Genomic DNA, 24,212 nt, shown 5'->3' on the forward strand with positions numbered 1-24,212 from the left:
GCGCAACAGATAGAAAGGAGACAGTGACCGCTGTCCTGGGCTCAGATGCCTCATACCATGCCTGCACCACCTAGTGACTGCAGTAAAAACCCCGAAAGGCTACTGCTCAAATCGGATAGGGCGAAAAGATTGTCCCACTGGGCAAGAAATCCACGGGACACCTGGGATGCCTGATTACCCACCAGATTACCCGGCAGGCCAGTCCAACGATGTGGTTAACGGACATGTTTACTGCTCCACCGTATTTAACACTGTAATTACTGTGACATGTCACAATAATTACTGGAAATGTTACTAGCATTTAAAGGTTAGCGTAAAGCATCTCTGTAAAGTTACTGGATACATTGGTGGTAACCTTGTTAACACTGGTTATTCCACATTTTTCAAGGCTAAACTATAAATATATTGATAATGCCTAACTTTAATTGTATGACTGTCACTTGGCATTGCCTTGCCACAGGGGCGCTGCTAGACACAATCTCACCTGGGGGGGCGAGGGCGTTTGGAGGGCTAAAACATCAGCCAATGGAGGTGGGGCTAACAATTCAAACAAAATGGCGGAGCTCTCCTTAGCCCCTATACAAGAGAAAAGTGATAATTTGTACATTTTAAACATACCAGTCAAACCAATACGATTACAGCAGGTTGTAGTGTATTTGACAACATTTATAGCCCACTGCCACGCTTTCGTGGAAACACCCTATTCGCGATAATGGTTCACCTTAGCAATTGTTCCTAATTAACCTGTCCTGGGTAGAGAATGTGACTCCTGTTGTAAACAAGATAAGTAGTCCAGGTAAGTTTCCATGTAGATTTATTGTAGGTAAGATGTTTCCAGGATGAGAGCCGGCCACCAGCAGCCTCACTGCTGCTCGGCCCATCTCCAAGTGACACTCACACACACGAACACTCCACTCACCCACATTCTCTCACACAGACACTCAGGCTGAGCAGCATAACACATCCCCTTTCTTTGTAATGGAAAAGAAGGGAATCAAAAGGCACAAGAAACATTGCAAGAATACATGAGATGACACATTTCTAAAGCATCGGCATGAACAATTAAAGATGGAACATTCATGCACAGAAGGGAATAAAGGAGGGGAAGCAAAACACAAGTAAAAAGTAGATGTTATAGGGAAGAGAGCCGCACCAGGAGCAGCGTCACTGCCGCTCAGCCCATCATCCACTAACACTCACATGAGCGTATGTGTGAGAGAATGTGGGTGAGTGGAATGTTCGTGCGTGTGAGTGTCAGTTGGAGACGGGCTGAGCAGCAGTGAGGCTGCTGGTGACCGGCTCAAATCCTGGAAACATCTTGCCTACTATAAATCTACACGGAAACTCACCTGGACTACTTATCTTGTTTACAACAACTCCCTTGAATGGGAGACAGACCAGGAAGACAGCATGGTCCCAGTTTGCCGCTCTAGCACTGGGGCCAACAGCGCACAGAGTCTTGCTTTTGTTGTGCAGCGCTTCTTTGCACTGCCAGCGTATCATACTGAATGTCAGCCGGGGGCTGATTCTGACGGGAGAATATGATTTCCCGCGCATTTCTTGCCAAACTACACTAGTTAGTTGGTTTCAAGAGGCAGGACACAGCATTGCAATGCCCACACAAAGGGAGCGCTGGCGCACTTCCCGGAGTAGACACCATCGTGGAGGAAAACTACTCAAGCCATGCGTTAAGGGGAGAGGAGTTGGTCTCACTGCAAGGGTGGTCCACCTCATATCTGGAGAGCCGCGTTCGAGTCTCGGCAAGGACGCGCAGCATCCTGTGATTCTGGGCAAATCGCTTAATCTCCCCGTGCCTAAAACAATGCGCCCTCATGTAACGCAACTGGTGCTCGTATTAAGCGCCCTGATACCCGATACCTTCGGGTCAAGTTTGCGCTATATAAAACTCTGTGGGGGAAAAAAAAGTAAGGTCTGCATTTGTCTTACAATGGATTCTGAGAAACTGGTCACGGGGGTATATTCTTTAGGCGAAAGAGGTATGGCTCTAGATTGACATACATTATATGTTCAGGCTTCACATAGCTGAGCTATCTCTCAGTCTAGCCATCATTCAGGCGTCAGGCACCGGAGCTATCCTCAGCTGACAATGCTCCTCCTCGGATAACACGAGCCACCGCCCATCATTGGTGCCAGGTCTCGTCTGAAGGTTCCACCGGCCCTGCAGTTAGTGCCAGAGGGCACCCATTGAAACATCGAAAACCTCTCGATGCAAGATATTATTTGAACTGTTCCTTAAAAAAGGAACAAACACCCCCTGGCATCTTGGTGCTGCACTGACAGGCGATATCAGAAAAGATGTGAAGACAATCTGTCAATGAGATGAACGATACGAGTCTGTGGGACACTTCTGTACTTTGCACAGGTCAAGAAGGCGCGCATTCCAAGCAGAGAAAACAACAAAGAGAAGGAACTTCGGGCATGCAGGCCACCATACCCTGAAGACCTGGAACCCTGTAACCGGCTCACTCAGCAAGGCCAGTGTCGCATCCGCGGGACCCAATCTAGAAATGACGGAAGCATTAACAATAGAAGCTCCGAAGAGGCAGGAAATGAAAAGGTGGCAGATGCCATCATTGTAACTTGTCTGAGCTCGGATCTAGCAGCTGGTGCCCTTAAAGGTGCCAAGAACGTCAGAGATCCAGAACTTCTGGTCGGTTTTAGTAAATGCCGGGGTAAAAAAATGACCTTACAGTCATCATCTGCCGGAGTTCAAGTCTGACTTCTTTAAAAGGGGTTTGACGATCCCATAGGTCCATCCTCCAGGGACAGGGGCAGGTGAAAACAGGTGCAAAGGATAACGGTAAAAGCAGGCGTGCGCATTTTCGGACACTGGTAGTACACACGTCACCTGGGGAGCCCGACATGAGCGATGGAAGCGAGGAGGAAACCTCCTATTCTGTGGTCATCGCGACACCTTCGAGAGCAGACGCGTAAAAGGTTAGAGCTTTGTAATCCGCAGATTGAGACAGGATGGAAGCGGAAGCAGCGCTATGCCATCATGGCTGACCGAGAGCTTCTCATATGAGAAGAAGCCAAGTTGTTGCAAGCCCCTTGGGAGGGGTGCGATTAATATTCAGGGTTTGCTCTCCTGTGCTTTACCTTGTGGAGTTAATGTGCTAAGCAATCAATCAACATTAAATACAGGCGAGTAATAAGAATGACAATTCACAAACTGCATTCTGTGGCATGTTTTTAGAAGCAGGAGGATAGCACTGCTCAAGACTACAAAATGCTACTCACAAACCGACAGGTGTAAATCTCCGCCTCCTCATCCATCTATGGGGACATCCTCACACATGTAACTTTACTTCCTAGAAGTAAGTGTGGTAGGGACCTGGAGAGTGGCTGGAAAAAGGGGCACACTTACTACTAAATGGGAGGGGTTTAGGGAGATGCAAGTGTGGTTTAGGGAGAGGTGGGGAGGAGTAATGGAAGGGACGTGCACCCACCCTCTAAAGAGTAAGCCCCCTGCCATTCACACACTGCTCTTAAGATACCACCGTCGAAAAGGGACCCAAGGCAGTAGCAAATTACACCAGCATAGTTGAGGTGGAGACCTCCCTAGTGTAAAATATAAGGAAAATGTAAAACATTTATTAAACTTTATAATAAATTGGTAAAACTATTTTAATGTTAAACATTAATGTAAGTTAATTTGTTATATTTATTTTAGACTTAGAACAAAATAAAAATTGCTACTGCACTATTAAAATAATTTTCAATTGAATATTTCATTAATTTAAATGGACTAAATTAAATTTAAAAAAACTTAACTTTAAATTAAAAAATAAAGAAAAAAAACATTTTTTTAAATGTTATGCTATATCCACGTAGTAAAGTGTAACGAATCATACCCGGTGTTAATTGTTTATTCTGAAGATTTTAACAGCAGTGAAAAAAATAAAAGTTGAACACAAAAAGTGATGGGTAAGAACTAAGATGGGAAATTTTCACGGCAGACAGCAGCAGGAAAATCTGTGCAAATTAGAGTTTCTAACTGAAGGCTGCTGAGAAGGAAGGGCCCTAGCATTCGTTCACTAAACTTTTCAGTGCAAGGTCTCAAATGACAAGAATAAGAGGATTTACTATTATATTGAACAGAAGCACTATTGATGAAACAGGTATGCGGGTGTGAACCATCTGACACTCGAAATAGGTTTCATTTTCTGCTGTGGTGGAATTATCTTACAGCTTGAAAAGAAGCGGAATGGCGGTAGAATTGGTATAGACGTGTGACTACAATCATGTTGGAGTTCCTCCTTTTTTAGGTCTCGCCTGACCCAGCGCATGTGCTGTCTGGCGAGACTTTTTGTGAGGGCTCAAAAAAGTGCTGCCCTGGCCAGCCTAGAGCTACAGTGTATGTGCGCGGGTGCGTGCGCCGCGCTTGATCGCGATCACTTTCACTTTCGCGGCCGCACGGCCGCTCTGATGTTTGATCGCGATCAATGCTTTTTTTTTCTGTTTATTACTTCTATGTAGCAATGGCGGCACCCGTGCTTTAGCTTAAACATCTTAGGCTAAAGTCGGGTGCTGAGATTGCTTCAAAAGTAAGGAAATAGACAATTCTTTACTTTTGAAGCAATCTCGGCACCCGACTTTAGCTTGAGATGTTTAAGCTAAAGCACGGGTGCCGCCATTACTACAGAGCAGTAATAAACAGAAACATAAATTGGCATAGCCAATAGGTCTCGCTTTTGGGACCTTATAAGTATTTAGTTATGCAACTGTTGCATGGCTAAACACTTATAAGGTCCCAAAAGCGAGACCTATTGGCTATGCCAGTGCTTGTTTGTTTTTACGATACATTTTATTTGTGGTTACATTTCAGGACTTGCGCAGTAGATAAGAATTTAGATTTTAATATAAACCTTTAGAAACTCTCCTCGTTTTCGAGTGTTCTTGTGGGTTTTATTCATTAATCCTGTGACCTTGTGGCCCATCTGCCAATGGATTGCCGAGTCATCAATGGTCGTCCCGCTCTGTTGAGGGCACAACTACCAAGTCATGGTGGATGCAGACAGGGAGCATGTCGAATTTCCCCCACATGCAGGTAGAAGGCTCATGAGGCCATCTGTGTGCATCACACCATCTGTGAGAACACAAACTCCTGCTTTGAGGGTTTACTTTCTTAATACAAAGAGGTTTTCTGAGTGAGTACTTTAAAAATGGCGCCTGTTCAGCAAGCCTGCAGTGTCTGAAGGGAGTACCACCGCGGCAGCTGCCCTCACAGCACAGAAATAACTGCCAGGCTGGTGGAGACCTCTAAATATGGCACACACTGGGCTTACCTCCCTCTGCAGATCTGCTGACTGTTCACCAGGCTCTAAACCTGCCTCTAAGTGTAGTCTACAACTTTGCAACTCACAAACCTTTTCCCAGGGACAAAAAATACGGTGAAAAATACGGTGTTACACATGACTCAGGCTGCACTCACGCCAGAAGGGTGAGGGTTGAGGTGGTGTACGGCGGGCAGAGTAGACACAAAGCGTGTACAAGATGAGAACAGTGACTAGTGGAGTTATTTTAAGGGTTAAATCCTAACTTTGACCCCTTAATTGCCATTATGTGATAGAGTTGGGAGAGCCACTGAGGGCTCAAGCCAAGTTTGAGTGACATGCATGGCCCTAACCCATATCAAGGTTCCCTTGGATGCTCGAGCCCAGAGTGAGCCGAGCCTTCATGTGGCTTCTGTCTGCCACATGTACTCTAACCTCATGCACCAAAAATTAAAGGCAAAGCATTAACGTTTGGTATAAAATGTGAGAGGGAAAAGATGCCCATCTAGCTGAATTGCACCGTGTCAAACCTCAGCTCAGTCCCGGTGCCACCATTTGACCAAACTATGTGATCCTAGACAACTGTTTTACTTCACTTTGACTACTTTTTCTTCATTTTCACATATGAACGCACCTTGAAATATATGAATTCAGGATGTGCCCTGTACAAAAGCTTCTCTTGTAATTGATTTAATAAATGATAATATTGTTCAAAGTATAATATGAATCCCCCGCCCCCCCTCCCCCCCCAAAGGGATCCCATGACAAATGACTTGCATCTCGGTTCACTAATTACAGTTTCCAGGGCGGGGGCTGGGCGGACATGAATGTTTTGAAGGTCATGTTTGAAAACTCTCACTTTTAATAAAGGCTTCTCAACAATATTAATAATAATAGTTCCATTTGTAGAGCGCATGGCTACACCCAACGGTGTGTCCCCGCACCAGGATCCAGACCCCCGAACGAGAATAGGGAAAACACCTGAAAGAGAGAGACGAGAATAAGAGACATACAGAGAGTCTCAAATCAGGGATAGAATAACCAGGTTTTTTGGCCTTTGCGGAAGATGGTCTCAGGGGGTTCGGCTCCCGGGGTCAGCGGTAAGGGGTTCCACTCTGTAGCTGCCAGATAACGAAAGATCGAACTCCCGCTCTGGTCCTTTGGGAATTTGGGCACTTTCACCAGATGGGCTCCCGTAAGGGTTTACATTGGGGTGTAGATGGCTTGGACCCCCACTCCACAGAATTCTGGGACAGTAGCACATGTCTTTATATTGATGGTCCTTTTTTCCACGGGCGATGCTGGGATATATTCTGATGCACTAAGTTGAAACACTTCTGCACGTTAATGAAATGCAGTTCTGTGAATCTGGATCACAGTTGACCATATTTTTACATGTTCGTTGCATCATGTGTTTAAAAATGCTTATTTTCCTATACTTCTGCTAATGTGGAAATACATGCTTGCATTTAACAGGTTTCTGCATGTTAGTGCTCTGTGGAGTGTACAGCAGCCCAAGGCTGCTGCTCACCAGGGGACCATGTGCAAAGGTCAGGAGGGCCCCAGGAGGGCCCCAGCAGGCCCCCGCCCCACACTTTGAGTACCTCTGGCCTACAGCAAGGTATTTGGCATAAGAGGCGAGCCTTGCGGTCTGTGCATCAGGAACATTTATGCACTATCTTGATTATCTGTTGAGCTGTCCTCAATGGTGCATGGTACAAACGCAACGCCAGAGTTGGTGATGGCAGGAAAATGGGCCCCCTTGATGGGACCTGTCACCACCACACCACACCACACCACACACACCTCACTCCCCCCTCTGCTGTTTGTAATATGTCATTGTTTTGTCAGGGAAAATATAGAGTTGGAATTCGTTTAGAGCTTTCATGTTACAGCAGGTAACAAAATGGGCAAACTGCATGGGGTTGGTGACCACAAAGTGAGACTAATTTATTGTAAGGGAGGCACCTGTGTCGATATAATCATGACAGACGCACAAAGACCGATATTGAGACTAAGACCATGGCTTCAGGTGATAATCGGAGCACATAGTAATGACCTCTGCTCTGATGTGGTGATATAAAATGGGTGACATAATTAATCCCTCCTGAGTTCGCCACTTAAGAATAAAGCCTGACATGTTGAACGGGTGTTAACCACACCAGTTACTGTATGTTTTGCATTTATGTCTTAGCATTTTGTCCTGATGAATTTCCTCTGGGTTTTATGGTGAAATCTGTCAGGAGAAAACGACAAATTTGGGTAATCGATGCACAACCCAGAATTAAGATTCATGTGTAAATATTTAAACGCAATTTTCAATCACCAGCCAATGGGAACGTTAGGCACAAGAATGATGGATTAAACCAGATCCTTCTGACTGGGGGTGAATGTTTGCATTGTCCAGCATTCCGTCCATCAATTGTTTCTTTTGCATATGTCGCCCTAAGTGGGATGGGTATGCCCAGACGTGGGTCCCGTGCTCACTGCACCACCGGATTCAAGCTAGCCTGGCTGAGGAAGGGTGATGCCCTGAAACTGGTCCCAGGATGCCTGTTTCCAACCAGGGAGGACCTGGCTTGGCAGTTCGGGCTGGACTGTTCCCACAAGGAACAGGGTCAAGACTGATTTGCATATGGCTGGGTCCAAACTGGGGTGGCATGGTGAGCAAAAGAATGATGGATTTAACCCAGATCCTCGTGGCTGGGGGTGAATGTTTGCATTGACCAGCATTCCGTCCATTAATTGTTTCTTTTGCATATGTCGCCCTAAGTGGGATGGGTATCCCAAAGCATGGGTCCCTTGCTCACTTTGTCACTGGTTCCAAGCTAGCCTGGCTGATGAAGGGTGATGCCCTGAAACCCGTCCCAGGATGCTTGTTTCCGGTCCAGGGAGGACCTGGCTTGCAAGTTCGGGCTGGACTGTTCCCACGAGGAACAGGGTCAAGACTGATTTGCATATGGCTGGGTCCAAACTAGGGTGGTGTGGTGAGCAAGAAAATTATGGATTAACCCCAGATCCTTGTGACTGGGGGTGAATGTTTGCATTGTCCAGCATTCCGTCCATCAATTGTTTCTTTTGCAGTTTCCAGGACGGCAATGAAAAGAAAATATTACCACGGCAAATCCCTCTTGAATGGGCTACCCAGTGCTTCATTTGAGCCGGTGGTTTCCAGTGCTTCGCATACTTAATTGTCAACATCCGCATTATAACAGTCTGCCACATGGTAGCGCTGTTTGTCTAATTTACAGATTAGCACACTGACAGTTGTTTATTGATTCAGCATGCAAAAATGAAAGATACCTTCCACCCAAGCCATTCCTATAGCTTTGGGAGCCTGGAGCAGGCTGAATTGTCACACTTGTAGGAGTGTGACGGTTAGTAGTTGTGTTGGATCTATCATTGAGTAGCACTGGTAGGGGCAGTAGGTGGCACACGCTGCAGTGCCCTCTGACAAGGGTCCCAGCATTTATGTTGTTTTCTTACAAATTAGGTACTGGGGCTACTGAAAGAACACCTCACACCGTTGAAAGCAACTCTACACGAGGCAGCTTGCTTTGCAGGAATGCTGAGGCAGAAATACATGGGGATATGAAACAGGGGGAAGATTCTGTAAGGTTTTCAGAGGCTGGAATCTATATAGTAACTTTTTTATAATGCAATTGCCTCTGACACCATGAATCACAATTTTTTCTTTTCTCAGCAATCCTATTTATTGACTGCTAGTTTTAATTCAATTATAACAATCTGCAATTCTTTGAAACATAAAGAACACTTCTTCATTTTGACATACACATGTCCTTTACATAAAACATTGAAAATACTTTACATTTTTCACAGTGACTTTATGATAAATCAACAAACATAAATAGAGTGCTTTAAACAAACAAAATATTTTGCACTACAGTACTTGGATATCCTATTTTATAAAACGCGTTTCGACCTGTGTTGTGGTGGACCTATATTTTATTCATAAGGTCTTCGTCAGGGCTCATATGTGATTCCAATGGGACATCTTTTTCTATCGGTTATAGGTTGCTGTCATCTTCTTTACCCTTTGGGTTGATTCATAGGGAAAAGGACTGGCATGTGGTTCTGGTCCAATCTCGCTTTTAGCGGCTGGAATCTCTTGTTATTCATAAGTTTGTAGGTACCGGCTTGCTTCTTGTACGGCGTTTCCTACGTGTATGCCCTCAGTTGTTGGAAAACGGTCTGTGTATGTAAAAATAAAGAAGTGTTCTCTATGTTTCAAAAAATTGCAGATTGTTATAATTGAATTAAAACTCGCAGTCAATAAATAGGATTGCTGAGAAAAGAAAAAATTGTGATTCATGGTGTCAGAGGCAATTGCATTATAAAAAAGAGGCAGACATACATGACACCCACCTTTTTATGACGTACACACTGCTGCCACCCACATACAAAAGAGACCTGAAGCGTACATATATACGCTTCCAAGCTGGGTCATAGTGTGTGTGTAGGCTTATAGCCCAGGGCCACATTCCTGTTGTGTTCTTGCTAAAGTCACATGTGCTACAATTTCCCATAACTTTATTCCACTGACACCAATAACTAATACATAATATGGCCCACTGACAGTTTTTCGGTATCCGACCTACAGCCTCACAAAGTGTATTGAGAGATGTTAGACCGCAGGCCCCATTCATTCCTTTTCTGACCAGCATACTAGTCATGCCACGCAGGGCAGGAAGTGAAGTTGCCGTACTGCGTTGCGTTAATGGGAGAGATGGAAACAGCGCCAAACCTATAAAGATATGGCGCTGTGCTGCTCTCTCCCTGCACGGATGGACTATAGAAGGCCATGTGCAGATGCGGATGCACTTTCACTATAGTGCGAGGGTGTCTGCATTATGAGAAGGGGTACTTTCCAGTACAAAAGCTGCCCTTTAAGGCATTTCCCATTTATATATGTGGTGTTCAATACAGTACACATGGAAAGTGGGGGAAAAGAGGAGAAATTTGAACATTTCTCCTTCTTGCTCCTGCCTCAGTGAGGTGCCAGATTTTGGTGGAAATCTCTGTGTACAATACTTCGTAGATAAGTGTTTGCGTCAAAACCCAAGTGTAGTTGCATGGGAGCGCCCATGCACCACACATGCAATCAAAGTAACTCATGATGGTGCATAGCCCAGCTCTGCATTAGTTTGGGTTACATTTACAATCCTCATATGTCCCAGAGGGTGGTGATGAACTATAGATTGTCCTCAAACCTTCAATGTATATTTCTTTCTCAGACTGTGTGTCTGCAACACGATATCGAGTAGGACTACGCATCAATGTTTTTGATGTCTATGAAGAATACGTAATTTGTTGAAGAAGACCCTCAAAGTCCTCAGCTACACTGGTGTAAAAATGGCAAAATAAGAAAGGGTTTCGCTTTATGTTAATGCAGACTGAAATTAAAAAAAACACATCTTTTCTTATAATTAATTGTAACCCCCAACAGGTTAAAAGAGTTGGTGCATTTCATAGATGTCCAAAGTTGCATGAAGGTCTAGCAAAGATTTCTCTTGAAGCTTAAAAGTTTGATTATAGCAGTTTACTTTCTATTTTTGCCTATATAAGTTACTTAACCTCGGGTCTCGGGGGTAAGACTCAGGGAAGCTCTCCGTTGACTCATTAGCGATAATGGGAATTTGTGATATGTTCCTGAAACACAAAACACAGCAGGGAATTTAATTGGTTTTCAAATTCTCTTTAATTTTATGGCTGCTCTTCCTTGCCGTCCTCCTACAAATAGTAACGAGTTATTAAACCGTGGTGACAACCCCTGATGGCCTGCAGCCGTTCCCTTTAAATACATATATCTTACCGTCCCATAGGACTGAACACAAAATGGCTGCCTCCACTCCTGCATACATGGGGCCTGATTATGATCTTGGTGGACGGGTTACTCCGTCACAAATGTGACGGATATCCCGTCCGCCAAATTATAATCCATTATATCCTATGGAACTTGTAATACAGCAGACGGGATATCTGTCACGTTTGTGACGGCGTATCCAACCCACCAAGATCATAATTAGGCCCTAAGGTTTTTCTTTCTCTCTGATAAAAATTGATAAGTGTCAAACCTTTGTTTTGACCTTGGTGGTCAATGCTCCAGAGCGTCCTGCCTTTGCTGACCCATGTTGCTGACTGTGGGTCAGGTATCCTACATGTGCGGGGGCAGCTGGGATCAGGATGGTGTCCCGGAATGTGGAACAAGATGCCATGGTGTGAGAAGTTGGCCTGGTATATGATGTTCACTAGTTAAAGTGACCACCTTGTACCATGCCAAGCAACCCTTATGGTGTGGTTGTAAGTCAACCTTTTCGGACTAGCTGCCTTAGTGGTAGCGTAGGCTAAGCAGTCTTTGAGGCTAAACTCGTTAAAGTGTGTTAAGCAGGCTGTTTTACCAAATGTAACCCCCTTTTATACCAATGAAAGGACACCACACAGATATATATTCAAAATATATATGTATTTATTTCTCAAAGTAACCCCTAGACTCTTTATGAGCACAGGAGCACAAATCGTTCAACAAGACAATGTTATAATACACAGAAGTTGCACTTTATATGGATGGGCCCTGGTGGCCACTCAAACCATATACTAAAATAGTGGTATAAGTACCACGAACAGGAAAGGGAAAAGGCCTAGGGCCTCTAGAATCGCTGGGCCTACAAGGAGCTAACTTCAGTCAGTGACCAGGAGGTCCACGGGTCGCGTGTGCAGTGAGGAAAGTCACACGCGTGCTCCCATAGGTTTTCAATGGGTGCGTAAAAGTTAAAAAGTTACTGCAGAAAGGGTCTTCTGTATGGACTACGATCTCAAGATTCGAAACACAGACACTAGAGATGATTCTCTACACTTGGGCACCGGAGTGCCAGCTTTACCTCACCCACAGGAAGCGGGTGCATAGGTCTCGAAGTGCGTCGGGTTTCTTCTATCGATTCAATGGAGCCTGATGACAAAGATGCTGCAGGCGGTCGGTCCAGAAGAGCTGCGTTGGATCCAAGGGTGGATCGGAGTTGTAGAAGACCTGAAAGCAGAGGGGACAGTGTTCACAGTCACTAGCCAGTGACCGGCGTGGCACCAGGTAGGTACCAGGCGATGTCGGGTGCAAACAGGTGGTGAAGTGTAGCTTGTCTCCGCAGCCACGTGGTCCCTGAAGGTCGACGACATCCAGAAGTCGAGTCACGAGCTGTCCCACGCAGGCTCTCGCTGTCGGCGGTGTCGGCGACTCGAAAGAAGCAAACAAGCCTTGGCAAAGGCAGGAGTCGTGGAAAGAGAGGAAAGCTGATTGTTCTGACCAGCAAGGTCAGAGGGGCTGCTCTTTTGGAGAGCAGCTAGGGCCAGTCTGGAGCAACCAGACCAGCATCGTTGATTTCAAAATAGGTCGCCAAAATGGCCACTAGCCAACGGGCCAGGGACCGGGCAGGCGCGTCGAGATGCAAAGTGCAGAGGGGCCCCACGCAGATCGTGGAGATGCTGGAGGGCTCACCTTTGGTGCAGATGCTGCTCGGTGGTTGGGCTTCTCAGGACCCAAAGCACAACTTGGAGGGAGCCTCTGTCGCTGCGCTTGCAGCTTGTCGTTGGTCTTTCAAGATGGCTGGCTCCACGTGTCTTGGTGCCTCCATGGGTTCCTTCTTTGCAGGGACTGTGGATCGGGCAGTGAGAGGTCTGGAGGTCCAGGTCTTGTCGGGCTCTGGGCTCGGGCTCCGGCAGGAGGCGGCGGCAAAGCAGATGTTCAATAGCTGGTTGGTGCTTGCGTTAGCAAGATGGTCACTCCCTGACCATAGGGGAGATTTCCTTCAGTCCTCTGTGCAGCAGAGCGTCGAAGTTCCCGTCTTCTTCTTGTGGTTAAGTTGATTCCAGGATGTCTGAAGTCTTAGGACACAGCTCCTACCTTTAAGCGGATTCTAGGGGCCGGACTACCTGCTTGGTCCCTCCCTAAGGGTGGGACCAGGAAGGGGGGTGGTTACACCCCCAATCCTTTGTCCAGCTCGCCCCAGGTCCGGGGCTGGTGTGCCCCAGGACCGGTTTGAACTGGCATATGCACCAAGGCTCCTTGTGAGCCTCAGGCATGTCTGGTTTCTTTCAAGCCTTACCTGACCAATACACAAAATCCTGTCTGGGGTGGTGCACGCACCTCCCCTGGCAGGAAACCCTTTGTCCACACCTCCCAAGCTGGAAGGACTCCCAGCAGCAGGAGGGCAGACTTGTGTCTGTGGTGGCAGCATCCATTTTGTGGAGCTGAGGCTATGTCTGATTTTACCCGGGTTTCAGGTACTGTACATGTCGTGTCCCTCTAGAAGGGTGGAATGCTAATCCCGTCGCCAGAATTGGCGAGGGGTTAGTATTCCAATTTGTATGACACCTTACTCGAGATGTTTTGATAAAGCCAAACCAAAGATAGCATTTAACCGCGAGGTTCATAATGCACTTAAGAGTATATGGTATGATGATATCTGGAAACGGTAGAAGGGAGTTGTTCCGACCACTGCAGACAGGCTCAGCTCATGCCAGAGCACCATCTCACATGGAACCAAGCACTCTGCCTTCAGGATTGTTAAGGCCTGCCATAGGAGTGACTTATAGGTTACCAGGTGTCCCATTTAAGGTTAGGTATAGGTATACTACACCTAAGTAAGAGGTGGTTACACCAACTTACCCCAGCTGAGTGATCAGCCAGTTGTGTCAAATTTGTTAGGCCAGGCCAGGGGTGGCACAATACATGCTTCAACCCCTGGTAGGCCTTAGATACACCAATGCCCTGGGTACCTAGTGTACACTGGTACAGGGGCTCACAGGGTGATCTAGTTCCAATGGGCTATGCACGTAGGGTACATGGAGTCCATTTTAAAGAGAGAGCAGATGGGCTGAGGTCCTGAATGGCAGGATCTCAGGCCAACTAAGTCGAGAAAAACAGCTAGACACTAGGCAAAAATTTGGGGGTAACCATAGTCAGATATCCACCTTCCTACACATGGCATATGCACTTTTTAGGCCTCCTGGCAAAGTGCATTTTAGACCACTGAGCCCTAGAGGTGCTGCAGATGAGGTCTACCATCAGGTTCTTCCAGGCCCTACTAGATTCCGGTTTTGTAGAGATCTGCATTTCCTAGTAATCCAGAACAGGCCAAAGACATGCCATATGGCATTCAAGAGATATCCTGCAATGGTCCAGTTGTTTAGGGTTGATCCAGTTTGCCTTTAGAAGAAGGATGAAAGTTCTACTACAATATGTTTCTGGCCTGCAGAGCCTCCATTTCCTTTTGTGTTCTTCTGGATTTCAAAGCAATGAACTGCTGCATCAGGCTCTTCACATTCAAGATAATTTTTCTAGAGGATGTCATCAGCTGAGTTGCTGGAAGAGAATGTACTCTCCATCAATCTTCTGGAGACATGACATCACCGCCTCACTTCTTCTGACCACAGTGAGAAATCATCAGAACAAAGTTAGTAATCTTCGGTATGGATTGAAATAAGCTGTTTGTCTCTTCACAAAGGTCTTGGCTCTACTGGTAGCATCACCAATCCAAGGGACTTTGTGATCCATCTATCTTGAGATAGTCGGCTCATCCATGTCCGTCACTCTGTCTGGCCCTGGAATATTCATGGGCTGTAAGGGACATGCTGCGATCTCATGATTGGCTCTCCTGGTAGCATCTCCCATTCAAGGGACTTTGTGATCCATCTATACTGTCTGAGACAACTGGCTCATCCATGTTGGTCCCTCCGTCTGGCCCTGGAAAACCAAGGGGCACACACCGCGATCCCACGATTGGCTCTACTTGAAGCATGTCCCATTCATGGTACCCTGTGATCCATCTATACTGAGATGACTAGCTCATCCGCTTTGATTCTGTTGCACACTTGTCTTGACTTTCTTTTAGTTACCGCTATTTTCACTTTAATGCCTTTGTAAAATACCTTTTAATGGCCTCTTCTTGCTCTGTAATTGCTTTGGAAGGACGGCTATATTCTGTCCTTGTTGGCTGGGGGAAACCAATCAGGCTGATAGAGGGGGGAGTCTGTCTGGTGGGACACACCGCCAGTGCGCCAAAGGCAAGCCCTTCTGCACCCATCTGCACCCGGCCAGGGCTAGGGGCTACCCACCATGCACAACATTTTACTTACACCTCTAATGAGCTCAGACTGTTACACTCTGTCGTCCATCAGCCGGACCCCTCCACCCTTCTACTTCTCTCAAACCTCGGCCTACTGAACAATCTCAGCACTGCCATTGTACTGGCAGAACCGATAATACCCTTCTGTACTGATCTCACTGGGAGATTGCCACATCATCTACATGAATACCAGGTCCATGGCCAAACATCAATTCAACATGTTCCACTTATTGCACTCTGATAACCCTCACATATTTATCCTTACTGAGACCTGGCTAACAGCTGAGGCTTCCTTGGATATTCTTACTGCCCTCCCAGAAAGCTATTATATCCTTTTTACTCTTCTTCCCCCTTGTAAAATTGGAGGTGGTGTAGCAGCTATTATTTGCATTGTAGTATATAGACCTCATTTCCCTCAGTCCCTAGTGGAACAGATCTCAACACCACCAATTGAGTTTGCAAAGATTTTATTCATGGGCAATTTTAATTATTGGGCAAATGAGGACACCGGCGGCCAACTATCCCTAGAAATTTTACTGAGCTGCTTTGCAGCTTAAACTTTATCCAACATGTGTCCTCACCAACCCAATAAGGGCCCCATTTTGGATCAGGCCTGGACTGCTGACCTATCAGTCTCCCCTATAGCTCTACTGACCACTATCTAATTATATTCCTACTCATTGATGTGACCCTGTCCAAGCCTCAGTCTGGTGCTGGCACTTTCTCTAGAAATATTGGACCTTGTTAATATTGATTCATTCTGCAGCTCCCTAGCAGAATCTTTGCTTGACACAAATGGCAGCTCAGACAGGCTTGAGGAAGGAACCGTGAAATGGTTGACAGGGGCTAACAATATTCAAGCTCCTCTTTGTAGACTCAGCCAACCTAGGCGTCACAACGCATCAAAATGGTTCTCAGATGACCTAAAGTAAGCAAAACTTGAACCGCGTCGTGCTGAACGCAATTGGCGGTAAAAACGACTTCGCTGATAAAAAAGTAGCCTACCTGTCTCTTCTTAAACAATATTAAAGGCTCATTATGCAAGCTAAATTGGCCTTTTTTTCTGATAATAATTTCTAATTCGATTAATAAGTACATTTTCGAAATTGTGGCTGAATTGTCCAATCCTGATAAAGTGACTCGTACAATCCCTCCCACTAAGAATTTATGTGCGGCCCTCAATTCATTTTTTATTGATAAGATTACCAATATTAATGCCAGTATCCTTTCTTGCCCTTTTCATCTGGCCGCATCTTTGACAGACTACAACTCAGCCACAATGTCTGATCTGCCTGCAATCAGCAGGGTGCCGCTTCTGGACCTAGTGAGCAAAGGGAAATTGGACTCTCCAAACGATCCCTGCCCCCCTGAGGATCTTCTTGCGCTTTCCTGATTCAGTCCTAACCATTTTCAACAAGTCCTTGAGCTGTGACTTGGTCCTTAGCTCTTTTAAGGAGGCTATAGGGGTTCCTCTATTAAAGAAAGTTGATGTTGGTCCATCTATTTAAAAGAAATTTCACCCTATATCTTTGGTTACTTACCTGGCAAAGGTAATCAAGGCTCATGTAGCCAAATGCATTTGCTCTTTAGTGCAGGAAACTCAATTTCTCGATCCCCACCAAATGAACTTTTGGCTGACCCACTCCACTGAGACAGTCATTCTCTCAGTGATGGAGATGACCTACGCGAGGCAGCTGACAGGGAAGCCACCCAGGCATTGGTGCCTATTGATCTTTCTGTGGCTTTTGTCACGATCGAGCCTGATATTCTGGTGGACCGTGTTGAGGCCGCAGGCCTCCAGGGCAGTGCACAGGGCTAGATTATTTTGTTCCCGAAGGACCAGTCCAAGGCGGTGAGGCTTTTCACCTTCTGCTCCCCTAAGGGCATGTTGACTTGTGGTGTTCCTCAGGAATCTTCCTTGTCCCCCTACCTTTTTAATCGAAATATTTGTCTGCTAGTGCATTCCTTGAACCAAATGAAGGTCAAAGTTTACAGTTACGCAGATGATTTGCAATTGATTTTCAATATAGACAACTCCCGGGTATGCAAGCCTCTTTCCAAAACTCAATGTTATTTATTCGTGATTGGATGAATGACAACCAACTTAAACTGAATTCCCATAAGACGGAGATTATCACCACCAGAAACAAACACGAAGTCCTCATTTCGGCCGCAACGGACTCTCCTCTTCTGCCCAAGGAATCAGTTAAAAGCCTCGGAGTACTGATCAATGAAACCTCAGTTATGGGTTCTAATTTCTTCCTATTTCTTACAACTCTGTAAAACCAGAAAAATCAGTAAATTCCTTTTCTTCGAGGACCTCACTCAGGCTATCGTTGCATTGATCATCTCACGGTTAGACTCTGCTCACTCTCTCTACGTGGGCCTTCCTAAGTGTTCGCACTGCAGACTTCAACTGGTCCAAAATTCAGGCAGCCAGGCTACTGTACCAGCATATCCGGAATTGTCATATTACCCCAGTGCTGAGGAAACTGCACTGGCTGCCTATAGGACAGCACTCCATCTTTAAGGCCAGATGCCTCATCTTTAAATCACTGGTAGGCCTGTCTTTATCTCTGTTCGTATAAGAAATACTCCCTCACTCACAATCTGACTGCTATTTACTTGGATTTTCTCACCATTCCTACCTTAAAAAAAAAGACACTGAGCGGTTTCAGATGTTTGGTACTTTCCCCCCTGCATCTGCACACCCTTCTACTGTGTTCAGGAAACTCCTGAAGAACTGCCCTTCTAGTTTAGCATATGAATAATGATCAGTCCCGTCCGATGTTGCAGCTACCTTAGCGCCATGAAACCGTGTGGGGAACGTGCGCTCCAGAAGTATTCGTAATTTAACATCCATGTCTGTTGCTAACGGCTGAGCCTGTAATATCCAGGGGCTGCAAGGCTCATGCCACAATCTCATGACCGGGTGATCACTTCCAAAGTCTTTTCTTGTCCAAACTCACATAGAGAGTTCCTCGGACCATGTTGATACTCACAAGAGCAAGGTTCTCCTTCCCCCATCTTGTGTTTGTAGACTTTGAGAGAGCATGGTGGGAGACAAGCCCTTAAAGAGCACCTTTTGCACAGTGGCTACAAGTCTATGTGGAGATGTGTGCAGTACTCAATCCCAGATGCAATTTGAGGCCCAAAGTGAGGCTGAACTCCAGACACATGGGATTTAATGAGCCAATCAATCAAGGAGTATCCTGGCGCTGTGATGCGTGTATCAGTTTAAGAGTCAGGTCTTAAGTCCCATCCGAAAGTGGATCGGCGGCAGAAAATGTGTGGAGGTGGAGGGTGTTCCAGGCTTCTGCAGTGAGGTGGGAGAAGGAGCGTCTTCCAGGATGGCAGATAGGTGGTGTCTGAGCAAGGATGAGGAGTGCTGCGCGAAGGTTTCTGGAGGGTTGGTGGAAGATCAGGTGGTAGTTCATGTATTCTGGTCCTTGGTTGTGGATGGCTTTGTATGGTTGGGTCAGGAACTTGAACTGGCATCTCTTCTGGTCGGGGATCCAGTGGAGGTCTTTCAGGTGCTGGGTGATGTGTGTCCTCTTGGGCAGGTTGAGGATCAGTCTAGCTGCTGCATTCTGGATTGTCAGGAGTCTTTGCAAGATCTATTTGGAGGTGCCGGCATAACTTCTCTGCCGTAGTCAAGCCGGCTGGTGATGAGGGCCTGCATTACTGTCCTCCTGGTGCTGATGGGGAGCTATCTGAAGATTTTGCGGAGCATGTGGATCATGTGGAAGTAGGCTGAGCTGATGGTTTGACCTGTCATTTCATGGAGAGTTTGCTGTATAGTATGATGCTGAGGTTGCGGGTGTGGTCTTTCAGTGTGGGGGTGGATCTGAGCTCCTCTGGCCACCAGGAGTCCCTCCAAAGGGCGGTGTGTCTGTCGAAGATCGGAACTTCTGCTTTGTCCAAGTTGAGTTTCAGGCAGTTTTCTTTCAACCAAGTTCTGACGTTCTTTATGCAGTTGTGGAAGTTAGTCTTCATCCAGGTGGGGTTCGTTGAGAGTGAGAGGACGAGTTGAGTCTCGTCGACGCAGGAGATGATGTTGATGTCGTGCGATTGGATGATGTCTGCGAGATGAATCATGTAGATGTTGAAGAGTGTAGGGCTGAGGAATGAGTCTCGTGGTACTCCGCACAAAACACCAATGCCTCTTTCTTTGGTTGTCTTTCGTTAGTGGTGAGTGGATCTATTGAATTTATCCTAGGATGTGAATCCGGATCATCTGAAGCATCAGTGGTCATCACAGATGCAAGCAGTTGGGCCAGGGCCTTTCTGGAGTCCTACTTAGCTCAAGAATTGTCCACAAGGAGAGAATCCTGGAGTCTGAATGACTGGAGAGAGCTCAATGCCATCTACCATACTTTGAATGTATTTGCACAATCTTGAGAGGTCTGGAAGTCCAGATGCAGACATACAGACAAAAACTTGTTTGCTCCTCGCGCAATGGATCCGGGACATGGACTCCGCAATGATTGTTGAAAAAACTGTATATGTGCATAGAGGCTGCCCCAGAAAATGGACACAGGTATGGGGTGGGTGGAATGTGTATAGAGGAAATATATGTGAACCCCCACGCGATGCTTCAGACTCTGAACTAAGCGACCAAGAATAGCCAAACTATCGTTTGCTCGCAGAATGATGTGGATACTATTGTATGATACCGATGGGGCACCAATGTATTTTGAGTGTGCCCGTACAGATTCGTTGCACTCCCGATGGGCGGATGTACTGCTGAACTTGATGCCAATGTATGTTGCTTTTTGTTTGAAAAACTCAATAAAAATATTTCCCAAAAAAAAAAAAAACTTGTTTGCTCTTTTACTTACAATTTTGTCCACTTCATGGATAGTTTCCAAGTCCCGGCATTGGTGTTATTTCTAACCAGCTGTGTTTGTACTTGCACGGTCTGAGCAGACAAGTGTAAGACTCTAATAATCAAGGGGGGGGGGCGAATCACATTGCCTCTAAACCCCCTTTTCCCCCTGCCCTGTTCCCCTCTTGCCTCTTTCCACTCTTGATCCCCTTTCCCCTTCTTCCCCTCCCCCCTGTCCGATTATTAGATGGTTGTTTTCAGAAGCTAAATGAATCACTGCTTCCACCTCCCTCCTTTCATTGTGAAGTGTGAGACTCTGCCTGTCCTCTGTTACTTGATACTCAAGCAATCTGAACTGGGATTTGGAGGGAGCATGCTCGTAAGGGTGCTTGGGTGCAGCTTACTTCGAGATTGACACTACACACATGCACTCACTCAGCAGGCACACTGAGCATTGTAATGACTGTGCCCAGAGTGTAATTTAACTGGTGTCTTTCCTCCTTGCAGCTTCCTTGCAAAATCCTTGCTGTTCTCCTGCATTTCTTCTTCCTGAGCGCCTTCGCCTGGATGCTGGTTGAAGGACTGCACCTCTACAGCATGGTCATCAAGGTCTTCGGGTCAGAGGCGAGCAAGCACCTCTACTACTACGGCATCGGATGGGGTAAGGGTGCAAAGGCCATGTGCGTCTTCGCTGGAGTAAAAGGATATGTTTACGTGTCCTTCACTCACACACACCTTAGCTCTGTCTTGGCATTTTCAGTGATCGCACTAGTCCCAAGACATCAGCATGACCGTGGTGCCAAAGGGTCAGGCACCACAGACCAACAGATGCATAGGTGTATGATAATGTTGTCATCTGTCCACTCTGTCAGGGTGGATTGACAATACTGAGACAGTATGCGGAGCAGAGGGCAGGTACCTCCTGGAGTTTGAGTGCTATACTCCGCGTGGCCACTAAGTATCGCTGTCGCATCATTATCACACTGCTTGTACTGGACTACAGTCAATGTCGCACTGTTCATGGCCAGCAGGTGTCACTGACACTCCACAATCCAGGATCATGTGTGGCTTATGTTTTGTAACTAGGCTGGATTGCCCATCTAAATGGCATGTTGACTAACCACATCTTTGCTGGACATTGTCCGGGCCACTGGAATTATGCGGCAAGGGAGTAACAGCTTATGCCGCCGGATTGAGTAAAATATTCAGCAAGAAAAGGCAAAATATACAGGTTAATGCTGCACATTTTATGACAACATTGCTTCATTATGTTGTGTGTTTTTACACATGGTAACACTCTCTGGTCAAAGATATTACTTCATTAGTATCAATTTAACTACCAACTACAGTAGTCAACAACTGAAAGATGACCAGTCAAATTTTGCAAAGAAACATCCAACTGCGCATTTACACATCTCCCACGTTTTTCAATAGGAGTTCGAAAGCTCTCTGACCACAAAGTGAGAGGATAATGTAAAGTGAACTATGAGGCAATCCTGCTGGAGTACAGAAATGTGAAAGGAAATGCTGCATGATATCATTTTGGTCTCAGACATCAAAATGGAAATACCTGTAAATGTACTGTGCAAATATTTCAAAATATATCAGCACTTAAGAAAGCACAAATGAAGCACTTTTTTGTAATTCTGAAGTGTGATGGAAACATATCAATATAGTAGCAAGCATGCCGTAGGCCCAGCTGCAAACAAGGAAAATGGTCCCATGGACTGCTGTGGGGGTAGTACAATACAACCGTTGTCAGGGTTCTAAGTGCGCACGGGGCCCTGGTGCTGCTGCACCTGCTGTGTCAATGATAGCTGCTCCCCTGTTTTAAATAGGATCAAAACAAATCAAGACACATTACTGAGTGATGTGCACATGACAGTCACGAAAAAACGATTTCCACACTTTCTCGTTTGTGCACTTTAGAGGTTTATTGGTAAAACTACATTTATTTGAAAATATAGTTGCCATTTTGATGGGAAATTGTCTGTTTATCACACCATTCTATAGGCATATATTTGGACAGCCTGCTCCAAAATGCATCACCAGCTCCATACCATACCCTTCCCACTCTCATGCTGAATGGGCAGGGCTTCATACATACCACACCCTTCCCACTCTCATGCTGAATGGGCGGGGCTTCATACATACCACACCCTTCCCACTCTCATGCTGAATGGGCGGGACTCCATACATACCACACCCTTCCCACTCTCATGCTGAATGGGCGGGACTCCATACATACCACACCCTTACCACTCCAATGCTGAAAGGGCGTGGCTCCATACATACCACAACCTTACCACTCTCATGCTGAATGGGCAGGGCTTCATACATACCACACCCTTCCCACTCTCATGCTGAATGGGCGGGGCTCCATACATTCCACAACCTTACCACTCTCATGCTGAATGGGTGGGGCTTCATACATACCACACCCTTCCCACTCTCATGCTGAATGGGCGGGGCTTCATACATACCACACCCTTCCCACTCTCATGCTGAATGGGCGGGACTCCATACATACCACACCCTTCCCACTCTCATGCTGAATGGGCGGGACTCCATACATACCACACCCTTACCACTCTCATGCTGAAAGGGCGTGGCTCCATACATACCACAACCTTACCACTCTCATGCTGAATGGGCGGGACTCCATACATACCACACCCTTACCACTCCAATGCTGAAAGGGCGTGGCTCCATACATACCACAACCTTACCACTCTCATGCTGAATGGGCAGGGCTTCATACATACCACACCCTTACCACTCTGATGCTGAATGGGCGGGACTCCATAAACCCTTACCACTCTCATGCTGAAAGGGCATGGCTCCATACATACCACAACCTTACCACTCTCATGCTGAATGGGCGGGACACCATACATACCACACCCTTACCACTCCAATGCTGAAAGGGCGTGGCTCCATACATACCACACCCTTCCCACTCTCATGCTGAATGGGCAGGGCTTCATACATACCACACCCTTACCACTCTGATGCTGAATGGGCGGGACTCCATACATACCACACCTTTACCACTCTCATGCTGAAAGGGCATGGCTTCATACATACCACAACCTTACCACTCTCATGCTGAATGGGCGAGATTCCATACATACCACACCCTTACCATTCTCATGCTGAAAGGGCATGGCTCCATACATACCACAACCTTACCACTCTGATGCTGAATGGGTGGGACTCCATACATACCACACCCTTACCACTCTCATGCTGAAAGGGCGTGGCTCCATACATACCACAACCTTACCACTCTCATGCTGAATGGGCGGGACTCCATACATACCACACCCTTACCACTCTAATGCTGAAAGGGCGTGGCTCCATACATACCACACCCTTACCACTCTCATGCAGAAAGGGCATGGCTCCATACATACCACATCCTTACCACTCTCATGCTGAAAGGGCATGGCTCCATACATATCACATCCTTACCACTCTCATGCTGAATGGGCGTGGCTCATTTGCTGCACTTGTTCTCTGTGTGAAGCTTGGATTTTTTGGAATTTCAATGACTTCGGTGATGCAAGATGTCCCAGCACCACCGCGTTTTTAGTAACTTTTGATCCGATTGAGCTAGAAACTATTTATTTCTTGTTAAAGTCTGCAGATTATGCAGCAGATGACGAATTAAGTGGCAGATGTGGCAAATCCATGCGGAAAACACAGTGACTGCACATCCTCACAATTCAGTGACCCTGACCACAGTGAATTAAGCTGTTATTTGTCGTCCAATTTTAACAAAGAAGATATTCCCTTTGCTAAAGAAAAAAGGTAAATATTGCATCTTTGCTGGCAACCTAAGCAGAGAGGCCACGGATAAAATATACGTGGACTCTGACTGTGCCATGCCCCTGGTAGATGGTATGAGGCGGGCTCTCACTCGTGCAGATAAGTTCAATTTCAGACTTT

The 24,212-nt window shown here is 46.2% G+C and overlaps 1 protein-coding gene across 2 annotated transcripts in view; it reads left to right on the plus strand.

Moving 5' to 3' along the window:
* ADGRD1 (adhesion G protein-coupled receptor D1) overlaps window positions 1-24,212 on the plus strand; it is a 1,181,274-nt gene that overhangs the window by 893,899 nt on the left and 263,163 nt on the right. For both annotated transcript variants that reach the window (XM_085636451.1, XM_085636453.1), the window contains one exon: window positions 20,769-20,922. In XM_085636451.1, coding sequence (XP_085492577.1) covers window positions 20,769-20,922 — 154 coding nt within the window. The remainder of the gene's footprint in view (window positions 1-20,768; window positions 20,923-24,212) is intronic.

This window comes from Triturus cristatus, chromosome 11, assembly GCF_964204655.1.
Source record: "Triturus cristatus chromosome 11, aTriCri1.1, whole genome shotgun sequence".
NCBI classification, from domain to species: Eukaryota; Metazoa; Chordata; class Amphibia; order Caudata; family Salamandridae; genus Triturus; species Triturus cristatus.